Source organism: Apteryx rowi, unplaced genomic scaffold (genome assembly GCF_003343035.1).
Source record: "Apteryx rowi isolate R43461 unplaced genomic scaffold, aptRow1 scaffold_1147, whole genome shotgun sequence".
Classification (NCBI taxonomy): Eukaryota; Metazoa; Chordata; class Aves; order Apterygiformes; family Apterygidae; genus Apteryx; species Apteryx rowi.
The window spans coordinates 79,804-90,298 of record NW_020447361.1 but is presented as its reverse complement, the minus strand read 5'-3'; the positions used below and the strand labels follow the sequence as shown (position 1 = coordinate 90,298).

At 69.6% G+C, this 10,495-nt stretch overlaps 1 protein-coding gene across 1 annotated transcript in view; it reads left to right on the top strand.

Annotated features, from left to right (window-relative positions):
• The first annotated feature begins 979 nt into the window (after positions 1-979).
• Positions 980-10,495, top strand: part of HUWE1 (HECT, UBA and WWE domain containing 1, E3 ubiquitin protein ligase) — a 29,451-nt gene continuing 19,935 nt past the window's right edge. The window contains exons 1-30 of the mRNA XM_026079360.1: positions 980-1,058; positions 2,333-2,442; positions 2,917-2,988; positions 3,059-3,157; positions 3,941-4,147; positions 4,229-4,381; positions 4,481-4,543; positions 4,748-4,825; positions 4,923-4,970; positions 5,056-5,124; positions 5,200-5,299; positions 5,385-5,485; positions 5,593-5,743; positions 5,816-5,943; positions 6,029-6,169; positions 6,249-6,366; positions 6,667-6,768; positions 6,840-6,920; positions 7,075-7,181; positions 7,271-7,448; positions 7,538-7,629; positions 7,729-7,940; positions 8,042-8,099; positions 8,199-8,375; positions 8,475-8,720; positions 8,806-8,939; positions 9,035-9,135; positions 9,299-9,508; positions 9,611-9,827; positions 10,240-10,362. Of these exons, the coding sequence (XP_025935145.1) occupies positions 2,944-2,988; positions 3,059-3,157; positions 3,941-4,147; positions 4,229-4,381; positions 4,481-4,543; positions 4,748-4,825; positions 4,923-4,970; positions 5,056-5,124; positions 5,200-5,299; positions 5,385-5,485; positions 5,593-5,743; positions 5,816-5,943; positions 6,029-6,169; positions 6,249-6,366; positions 6,667-6,768; positions 6,840-6,920; positions 7,075-7,181; positions 7,271-7,448; positions 7,538-7,629; positions 7,729-7,940; positions 8,042-8,099; positions 8,199-8,375; positions 8,475-8,720; positions 8,806-8,939; positions 9,035-9,135; positions 9,299-9,508; positions 9,611-9,827; positions 10,240-10,362 (3,539 nt within the window). The 5' untranslated portion in view covers positions 980-1,058; positions 2,333-2,442; positions 2,917-2,943. The remainder of the gene's footprint in view (positions 1,059-2,332; positions 2,443-2,916; positions 2,989-3,058; positions 3,158-3,940; positions 4,148-4,228; positions 4,382-4,480; positions 4,544-4,747; positions 4,826-4,922; positions 4,971-5,055; positions 5,125-5,199; positions 5,300-5,384; positions 5,486-5,592; positions 5,744-5,815; positions 5,944-6,028; positions 6,170-6,248; positions 6,367-6,666; positions 6,769-6,839; positions 6,921-7,074; positions 7,182-7,270; positions 7,449-7,537; positions 7,630-7,728; positions 7,941-8,041; positions 8,100-8,198; positions 8,376-8,474; positions 8,721-8,805; positions 8,940-9,034; positions 9,136-9,298; positions 9,509-9,610; positions 9,828-10,239; positions 10,363-10,495) is intronic.

Sequence of the window (10,495 nt, the reverse complement as noted above, 5' to 3'; positions counted from 1 at the left end):
AAACTGCACGCGCCTGCGTGGACCGGTACATCACGTGACCCGACCCGCCGGGGCCCTGCACAGCTCCCGGCCTGCGTCTCACGAGCAGTGGGAGGTGGCAGTCTCGCGAGAAGCGCCTGCGAGGGGGCGGGCCGCGCGGCGCTCTCGCGAGATCTCCCGGCCGCCGCTGCCGGCCGGGGAGGCACCGCCGGTCCGTGCTCCTCCCTTTCCCCCCTAGTCCTCGCGCGCGCCGCCCGGCGTCTCGCGATAGTTCCGGCGGCTGCGCGGCTCTCGCGAGAGCTGGCGTGGCCCCGCCCCGGCCGTTGTGTCCCGTTGCGGCCTCGCGAGATCTCGCGGCAGGTCTCGCGGGAGGCGCCCGCCCACCGGTGAGTCCCGGGCCGCCCCCGCCGCCGCGGGACGTGGTGTTTCCGCGGGCGAGGAAGGGGCGGCGGGGGCCACCCCGCCCCTCGGGGCGCCTTGTCGCCACCGCTTGCCCCAGCGATGCTGCCCTGTGGGGGAGGGGGGGAATGGAGCCGTAAGAAGGTTGGGGCAAGTCTCGCGAGGTTTGTCGTGCCTTTGTGCCGCGGCGGTACGTCCTCTCGCGAGAACTGGTGGCGCTCGCTATCGCGAGACGTCGCGGCCGCCAACGGGGGCGCGCTCCTCCCCCATCCCCCCTCCGGTGTGGCCGCCGCTGCGGGGTGGGGGCGGGGAAGCGTGTTTTCCCCCCCCAATCTCGCGAGATTTCGTCCTGTCAGCCCGGCTCTCGCGCATTTCCCTCCTCCTCTCCGAGATCCCGCCCCCCCCACCGCGGCGCCGCTCGCACTCCCATTGGCCCCCATTGGCGCGCCGCTGCCCCCTCCCTCCCCCCCCATGCCCAGCGCGCGCCGCGCTCTCGCGAGACCTCGGCGGCCGCCCCGCCCCGCGGGCGCCTCTCTCGCGGGAGCCGAGTTCTCGCGGGATTTCGGCGGGGCCGCGGCTCGGGGGCTCTGTGTAAGATGGCGGCGGCGGCGGCAGGAGGCGGCCGGGCCCGGCACTGACCCTCCCCCCTCCTCCGCGCCCCCCCAGCCGCCCCCAAGCAGGTACCGGCCGGGCCGCGGGGGCGGGGGACTCGGCCCGGCGGGGGGGCGGGCGCCGGGGCAGGGCTCGGGCCCCCGCTCTGCCCCGGCGGGCGGTCTGGCTCCGTCATGCAGGGCCCGTCCCCCGGTTCCCCGCGGTATCACGATCTCCCCCACCGGCTCCTTGCTATTAACGTCCCTCTCCTCGGGCCCCTGCTGTTTGGGCCCCCCCGGCTCTGTATCCCCTTCCCCCCGCCCGGTTCCCGTGATTCTGCCCCCCCCCCAGCCCCGTCCTCTTCCTTCACAAGCCCCGCGATTCCCCCCCTCTGTGATCGAAGGGGGCTGTTCCTTCCCCCCGCGGTGTCCCCCTGCTTTGAGGGCTTTTCCTGCGATCTCAGTCATTTGCGGATCCTTTTGGGGGGTTCAGCTCCTTTTTTCTGTATTTGTTTCCATGGCCGAGGGAAGACTGCTCAGGTACCATGTCTCCCTCTTTAGGGCTCTCCCCTCGTTTAGGGGATCCTGTCACCCCGGACCCACCCCAGCGCTGTGCCCCTCCGTGCCTCCCCTGGGCCGGGTCCCTTCTTGCACTCCCCTAGCTCCCTTCCCCGGGCTCTGCTGCCCCCTCTCCCGGCGGCTCTGGGCTTGCGTCCCTCCTTGGCCTGGGGGCAGCCCCCTCCCGGGGCCCGGTGCTCCGTGTCCTTCTTCTGCACCCTCTTTCCCCACTGTGGGGCTTGTGCCACAGGGGAGCTGGTTGTCCCTGGCCTTTGCTTTCCTTCCCCCCCCCCCTTTCTATTCCGAGGGGCCAGGTTCTGCTGGCCGCAAGCAGCGCAGGAGAAACCTCCTCGGGTGCTGCGAGCAGTGCGGGACTTCCCCTTCCCCCGCGTGGGGCTGGCCGAGGCTCCCCGAGAGGAAGGACTTGCGCGCCCCAGTCGCAGCCCGGCTCCGGTCCCCCAGGAGTGCCCGTCCACGCTCCCTGCTCTGGGTGCTTCTGTGTGGCTCTGCGTCAGCATGCTGCCCAAGCACCCTGGTTTTTTTTCCTTTTGCGTTTTTAAGTTTTCACCACACGTTTCATTACTAAGGGTTTTCCCAGCCCCTGAAACATTCTGTTTCTCGTGTGACAGCAACCGGTGCTCGCAGAGACTGTCTCGTCGCTGTCCCTTCCCGCGGCAGGGTTTGCCCCTTCTTGCTCTCCCAGGGGCTGCCCTGAAGCTCCGGCCCCATCCCGGGATCTCTGGGAGCCTGTGGCCCCATCCCGGGAGGCCCTGGGGGCTCACACCACCCCGCTGGTTTGCCTGCAGGCCCCCCGCTAGTCTGCGACTCGCAGAACGTCTGCCCTTGGCAGCCGGGGCCCCGCGTGGCCAGCGACTCTGACGGTGCCGGGCCGAGGATGGACTGGCTGTGATTCCCGGTAAGGTGGTTGCGGCACGCGGGAGAGGCGGCGGCGCCGGGCGGCTCCGGCCCGCTGCGCCCCTTCCCCACCCCCCGGCAAACTGGGTCAGCGGCCGGCGCGGCGTCGGCTGAGTCAGCCCCCGCGCCCAGGGCAGCCGTGGAGCTTCTTGGCGCCCGGCGCCCGTTGCCGGCGCCCCCCTTCCCCAGCCGGCGCGGCCGCGGCTTCTCTCCGGGGGCGGCGCCGCGCTGCCGCGTCCCTCCGTCCCTCCCTCCCGCCCGGCGTTTTGCACATTCATTGTTCCCCGGCGGAGCCGCGACGTCATCTCCCGCCGCCGCGGCGCCCGCGGCCTGCCGGGACTCGCAGTCCCCGGCTCAACAATAGCAGCGGCGGGAGGCTCCTGCGGCACCGCCGGGCCCCCCTGGACGCCTGGGCCCCCCCGCAGCGGGGGGAGGGGGACGGTGCGGCCCTTGGCAGCCCCGCGTCACCCCGCAGGCTCAGCGCGCAGACAAGCGACCCAAGATGAAAGTGGACCGGACTAAACTGAAGAAAACCCCCACGGAGGCGGTGAGTGGGGGGCTGAGGGGGGGCCGGGGGCAGTGGCGGCAGGGGGCTGACGCGGTGCCTCTGCCCCCAGCCCGCCGACTGCCGGGCCCTCATCGAGAAGCTCAAGGCCTGCGGCGACGAGCAGTTGCTGGCGGAGCTGCAGCAGATCAAGACATGGAACATCGGGAAGGTGGGAGCCCTCCACGCTGGGCAGTGCCGCGGTCCCCTCGTCCCACAGGGGGGGACGCGGAGCCCCTCGGCTCAAAATCCCCCCGTGGTCTTTGTCCCCATGGAGTGCCAGGGCCCGAGAGGGGGATGCGGAGCCTCTCGGCTCCTAATCCCCCTGCGCCAGGTGATGCTGTAGCCCCCTTGTCCCTGCATACCTCGTTCCCAGGGCCTGAGGAGGGGGACGTGGAGCCCTTTGACTCCAAATCCCCCCACACTGGGCAACGCCATGATCTTCTTGCCCCGGGGCCCAACGGGGGGGGGGGGAACCCGGAACCTCTCACTCCAAATCCTCCCGAACCCCTTGTCCCTACAGATCGCCAGGGCCCATGGGAGGGTCACGGAGTTCCTCGTTCACATGGGGGACGTGGAGTCCCTTGGCTCCAACTCCCCTGAAGCGCTTGTCTCTACGGATTGTTAGGGCTTGAGAGGGTGACATGGAATACGTCGTTCACAGAGAGAACGTGGAGCCTTTTGGCTCCGAATCCCCTGCGCCACCGGGCTGATACAGAGCCCTGCGCTTTGGCACGTCGTGGGGCAGATACCAAGTTTGTTTTTCCCAAACATTATTAAGACTGAGGGGGATGCAACGCCCCAAATTCCTGGAGAGAAAGAGATGGGGGCCAGGAACTCAAAATGCCTGAGGGGGGGGGACGTCGGGGCGGCAATCGCGGAGAGTCGGGGGGTTTTCTGTGCGCGTGGCTGGCAGGGGGCCGCCGTGGGGCCCTGACGGGCGCGCACTCGCCAGTGCGAGCTGTACCACTGGGTGGACCTGCTGGACCGCTTCGACGGCATCCTGGCGGAGGCGGGCCGCACCGTGGAGAACATGTCATGGATGCTGGTGTGCGACCGGCCAGAGCGGGAGCAGCTCAAGGCGCTGCTGTTGGCCGTGCTCAACTTCACCGCCCTGCTCATCGAGTACAGCTTCTCCCGGCACCTCTACAGCTCCATCGAGGTGCGGGGCCGCGGGGGGACAGGCGGGGGGGGTGCAGGGGCCCCGGCGCCAGCCCTCTCTCACCGCCTCACTTTCCCCCAGCACCTGACAACGCTGCTGGCCTCATCGGACATGCAGGTGGTGCTGGCGGTGCTCAACCTGCTCTACGTCTTCAGTAAGCGCTCCAACTACATCACCCGCCTGGGCTCCGACAAGCGCACACCGCTGCTCTCCCGCCTCCAGCACCTGGCCGAGGTGAGGGGCAGCCCGGGGCCACCGGGGGCCGGGGGGGCGGTGCAGGGCGCCTGAGTGCTTTTTCTTCCTTTTGCTACTCTTTCTCTCTTCCTTGTACAGAGCTGGGGCGGCAAAGAGAATGGCTTCGGGCTGGCCGAGTGCTGCCGCGATCTCCACATGCTGGTGAGGGCTGCCACGCGCCGTCCCGGGCTCCACCGGGCGCCTTTCTGCTGTCCGCGACCCCTTCCCGCATCCCCTCTGTGCCCTGGGGGCCGCGGTCTCCCCCAGCCCGGCATCCCTGCTGGAGGGGGATGTTTGGGGGCCACTCGCTCCCCCCGGTGCCATCCCCCACCTTGCTGTTCATCTCCATCCCTGCCGCTGGCGCAGAAGTACCCGCCGAGTGCCACCACGTTGCACTTCGAGTTCTATGCCGAGCCGGGCGCTGAGGTCAAGGTGGACAAACGGGTGAGCGTCCCCGGGGCCGCTGTGCGCCCCCCTCTGGTGGGACCACGGGCCCCCTGGCGCCGCATGGCTGCCCCTCACCGCCCGCCTCCCCCCACAGGCCACCAGCACCACACTGCACTACATCCACATCGAGCAGCTAGACAAGGTGAACACCGCGGCTGCCGCCAGGGAGGGCGGGGGGGCTGCTGGGCACTCTCAGCCCTGCTGACGCTCCCTTCCCTTCTGTGCAGATTTCGGAGAGCCCTTCTGAGATCATGGAGTCGCTTACCAAGATGTACAGCATCCCCAAAGACAAGCAGGCGAGTGTGGGGGCGGAGGCGGCCTCCGTGGCCGCGCATCGGGGGCAGCTGCTGACCTCGCGCTGTTCCCTACAGATGCTGCTCTTCACCCACATCCGCCTGGCCCACGGCTTCTCCAACCACAAGAAGCGGCTGCAGGCGGTGCAGGCCCGGCTGCACGCCATTTCCATACTAGGTAGCGCTGGCGGGAGGGGATTGCCGTGACTCTGGGATGCCTGGGCCCCCAGCGGGAGGTGACTTGCCTCGTTTCCATTCCGCAGTGTACTCCAACGCCTTGCAGGAGTCGGCCAACAGCATCCTGTACAACGGGCTCATCGAGGAGCTCGTGGACGTGCTGCAGATCACGGACAAGCAGCTCATGGTGGGTGCCTGGGGCCAGTCGCCCCCGTGCCCCCCCCCCCCCATCGGTGCTGCCAGGGTGCCCCGGGGCGACCGTTGCACGCCCTGTCACCTCCCCGCCTCCCGCAGGACATCAAGGCGGCCTCGCTGCGCACCCTCACCTCCATCGTGCACCTGGAGCGCACCCCGAAGCTGAGCAGCATCATCGACTGCACCGGCACCGCCTCCTACCACGGCTTCCTGCCTGTCCTGGTCCGCAACTGCATCCAGGCCATGATCGGTGGGTGCGGGGCACTTGGGGGAGCCGGGGGGGGCACCCAGCCCCCCTGACGCCCTGCCTCGCTCTCCCCAGACCCCTCCATGGAGCCCTACCCCCACCAGTTCGCCACCGCCCTCTTTTCCTTTCTCTATCACCTGGCCAGCTACGATGCCGGCGGTGAGGCCCTGGTCTCCTGTGGCATGATGGAGGCGCTGCTCAAGGTGAGCGGGGCAGCCAGGGGGGAGGCCCAGGGAGGACTGGATCTTCTTCCCTGATCCTATTTCTACCGCTCTCGTTTCTTTAAAGGTAATCAAGTTTTTAGGTGACGAGCAGGACCAGATCACCTTTGTGACGCGGGCAGTGCGCGTGGTGGATCTCATCACCAATCTGGACATGGCGGCCTTCCAGTCGCACAGCGGTCTCTCCATTTTCATCTACCGCCTTGAGGTACCCCCCCAGGTCCCCCCAGCACGGCTGGGACCCTCCCTGCAGCGTGGCCGGCGCTCACAGCCGCTCTGCCCCGCAGCACGAGGTGGACCTGTGCCGCCGCGAGTGTCCCTTCGTTATCAAGCCCAAGGTGCAGCGCCCAGCAGCCACCGCCACCACCCTGCCCGAGAGCGAGGAGATGGAGACGGACATGGAGGGTAAAGAGACGGTTTGCCCCCGCCCCAGCCCAGATGCGTGGGCCCTGCCACCCTCGCTCTGAGCCCACCACTGTCACCCCGCAGTGACTGATGTGGCCATGGAGGGCAGCCCCGGCCCCTCCACCTCCGGCGAGCCCCGGCAGGAAGCCTCGGCGCCAGCAGAGCCGCGGGTGCCGGGCGCTGCTGCACCCAGCACCAGCTCCACCACTGTCCTGGCCCCGCGCAGCGGTAGGTGACAGGCACCAAAGCGCGCCTGGCACCCCGCCACAAGCAGCGCTCATATGCTTGTCTCCTGTGCAGGAGTGCAGTGCATCCCGCAGCGAGCCGCCTTGCTCAAATCCATGCTCAACTTCCTCAAGAAAGCTATCCAGGACCCAGCTTTCTCCGATGGCATCCGGCACGGTGAGTGGCCCCAAGCACCGAGGTGGGCAGGCGGCGCTGGCCTCCAGGCGCTGACTCCTGTCACGTTGCAGTGATGGACGGCTCTCTGCCCACTTCGCTGAAGCACATCATCAGCAATGCCGAGTACTACGGGCCCTCGCTCTTCCTCCTGGGTGAGTCTCCCAGCGCAGGGAGGGCCCTGGGGGGCCGGTGTGGGGCAGGGGGCCGGCCCTGGAGCCCCTCGCCATGGCCCCGGGGGATGGACGGGCGCCGCCCCTGACAGTAGCACCCGTGCTCAGCGTTCCTCTGTCTCTCATCCCGCTGCAGCAACGGAGGTGGTGACGGTGTTCGTGTTCCAGGAGCCCTCGCTGCTCTCCTCCCTACAGGACAACGGTCTCACCGATGTCATGCTGCACGCGCTGCTCATCAAGGACGTGAGTGCGGTGGCTGGGGGGGGGCTGCAGGGCAGCACGGTGCAGCAGGGGCCGACGCTCATGCCGCCCCCCCCCCACCGCTGCCGCAGGTGCCCGCCACACGGGAGGTGCTGGGCTCGCTGCCCAACGTCTTCAGCGCCCTGTGCCTCAACGCCCGGGGGCTGCAGTCCTTCGTGCAGTGCCAGCCCTTCGAGCGCCTCTTCAAAGTGCTTCTCTCGCCTGACTACCTCCCCGCCATGCGCCGGCGCCGCAGCTCCGACCCCCTCGGTGAGGGCTGCTGCCTGGGAAGCCCCGTGGGGCCTTCTGCTCCCTCAAGGCCCTGGCATCCGAGCCCTTCTCTCCCTCCCCCCCGCCAGGAGACACGGCCTCTAACCTGGGCAGCGCCGTGGACGAGCTGATGCGGCACCAGCCCACGCTGAAGACAGATGCCACCACCGCCATCATCAAGGTGGGCGGGGGGCTGCCAGGGGGGCCGGGTCGCTCCCCACGCTGGGGGACTGGGGAGGCTGGGTACCTGCTCAGCCACCCCGCTCTGCCCCCGCCGCAGCTCCTGGAGGAGATCTGCAGCCTGGGCCGGGACCCCAAGTACATCTGCCAGAAGCCGTCAATGCAGAAAGCGGACGGCACGGCCGCGGCCCCCCCGCCGCGCTCACCCCACGCCGCCGAGGAGGCCTCCAGTGAGGATGAGGAGGAGGAGGAGGTGCAGGCCATGCAGAGCTTCAGCGCCACGCAGCAGAGCGAGGCCGAGCCCAGCCAGCAGTGAGTGCCGCAGCGGGGGGGCCTGGCATCTGGGCCCCTCTGACTGGAGCCAGGAACAGCCGGCAGCCTCCCACCTGCCTCACAGCCACGGCCTCTTGCAGGGTGGTGGGCACGGAGGAGCGGATCCCCATCCCCCTGATGGACTACATTCTCAACGTGGTGAGCAGGACGTGGGGGCCTTGGCAGCGCTGCGGGGGCTTTCGGAGAGGAAGCTGTGGGGCCCAGGGGGGCCCCGCCTGAGCCTGCTGCCGCCCCTAGATGAAGTTCGTGGAGTCGATTCTCAGCAACAACACGACGGACGACCACTGCCAGGAGTTCGTGGCGCAGCGGGGGCTGCGGCCCCTTGTCACCATCCTGGGGCTGCCCAATCTGCCTGTGGACTTCCCCACCTCGGCTGCCTGCCAGGCCGTGGCCGGTGTCTGCAAGTCCATCCTGGTAGGGTGCCAGGGCGCGTGGCGAGGCGAGGTGAGGGGGTGGCCCCGGGGCCCCCCGGATGCTGGGGCCCTGCGGCTGAGCAGCTCTGTGCTCCTGCAGACACTGTCGCATGAGCCCAAGGTGCTGCAGGAGGGGCTGCTGCAGCTGGACGCAGTGCTGTCAGCGCTGGAGCCGCTGCACCGGCCCATCGAGGCGCCTGGTGGCTCGGTGCTGCTGCGGGAGCTGGCGAGCGCCGGCAGCGTCGCCGACGCCACACTCTCGGCCCAGGCCACACCGCTGCTGCACGCCCTCACCGCCGCCCATGCCTACATCATGATGTTTGTGCACACGTGCCGCGTGGGGCAGGTAGGGTGTGGAGGGGGCTGCGGGGGGCAGCATGGCTGGCAGGGGGCCGTGGCCTGACCTCCCCTTGTTCCCCTCTCCCCACCAGAGCGAGATCCGGGCCATCTCAGTGAACCAGTGGGGCTCGCAGCTGGGGCTTAGCGTGCTGGGGAAGCTGAGCCAGCTCTACTGCTCGCTGGTGTGGGAGAGCACCGTGCTGCTGTCTCTGTGCACCCCTAACAGGTATGGGGGGTGCCGGGGGGGAGGGTGCCCCCGTTGTGGGGGGGCGCGACGGGGCACCCTGTCCGCAGGGCGCCCCACTGACCCCCTCGGCCTAGCCTGCCGCCGGGCTGCGAGTTTGGTCAGGCTGACATGCAGAAGCTGGTGCCCAAGGAGGAAAAGGCGGCGCCCAGCCCACCGCAGGGCAGCAGGAGAGCTGGTAGGCTGGATGCCTGGGCCCCCTGGGGGGCGGCACAGGGAGGGGGGGGCGTCCCCGCCCCAGCCTGGGGGTAGGGGGACGGGACATCTGGGGCCCCGACCGCCTGGGAGCGCTGTGGCAGGGGGGCCTGGGGACCTGGCCCCCTGCTAATGGCGCTACACAGAAGGTGAGGCGGAGGCGCCAGGGCCGGGGCCCGGGCCCGGGGCAGGCACGGAGCCCCCTGCCCAGGGGCTGCTGGAGGGTATGGGGCTGGACAGCGAGGCGCTGGCGCCCATGGAGACAGACGAGCCCAGCGCCGCCGACGCCAAGGGCAAGGCCAAGATCACCCCCGCTATGGCCGCCCGCATCAAGCAGATCAAACCGCTGCTGTCAGGTGAGCCCAGACGCCGGGACTCGCGGGGTGGGTGGGCAGGCAGGGGGGTGCCCCCCCAGCTGGCCGACCGGCTGCCGTGGGGCTGACGCGGTGCCCCCGCAGCCTCGTCGCGCCTGGGCCGGGCGCTGGCCGAGCTCTTCGGGCTGCTGGTGAAGCTGTGTGTGGGCTCGCCGGTGCGGCAGCGGCGCAGCCACCATGCAGCCAGTGCCGCCCCTGCGCCCACCCCCGCTGCCCGTGCCACTGCCTCCGCCCTCACCAAGCTGCTCACCAAGGGGCTCAGCTGGCAGCCGCCCCCTTACACCCCCACGCCCCGCTTCCGGTGAGCCAGGGGCGGGGCCAAGGGGGTGTGGGGGGAGCTTGAGGGTGGAGTCAAGGGGGCATGGGGTGGGGCTGGGGGCAGAGCCAAGGTCTCTGGGGTAGAGCTTGGGCAGGAACCAAAGGGCTGATGTGGGGCTGGGGCTCAGGGTGGGGCTCAGGATGGAACCAATGGGTCCAATGAAGGGTGGAGCTAAAGAGCCTGGGGAGGAGCTTAGTGGAGCCAGGGGGTGGGGCTTAGGGCAGATCCAAGGGGCCTGGGGTGGGACTTGGGGCTGGGGGGTGGAGACAGGGGTGGTTGGGGGCAGGGTTTGAGGAGCTCCTGGGGGGCAGGTCTGTGGCTGGGGGGTGGAGCCTTGAGGGCTGTGGGTGGGGCCTGACAACAGGGGTGGGGCCCATATGCGTGCCCTTCCCAGGCTGACGTTCTTCATCTGCTCGGTGGGCTTCACCTCGCCGATGCTCTTCGACGAGCGCAAGTTCCCCTATCACCTCATGCTGCAGAAGTTCCTCTGCTCCGGCGGCCACAACGCCCTCTTTGAGTGAGCCCCCCGCCGCCCCCCGGATCTCCCCAGGGCATCCTGGACACCCCTGGGTCCCCTCAGGGCATCCTGGATCCCCCCGGGGCGTCCTTGAGCCCCCTGGGTCTCCCCCAGGTCCCCCTGGATCCCCCCA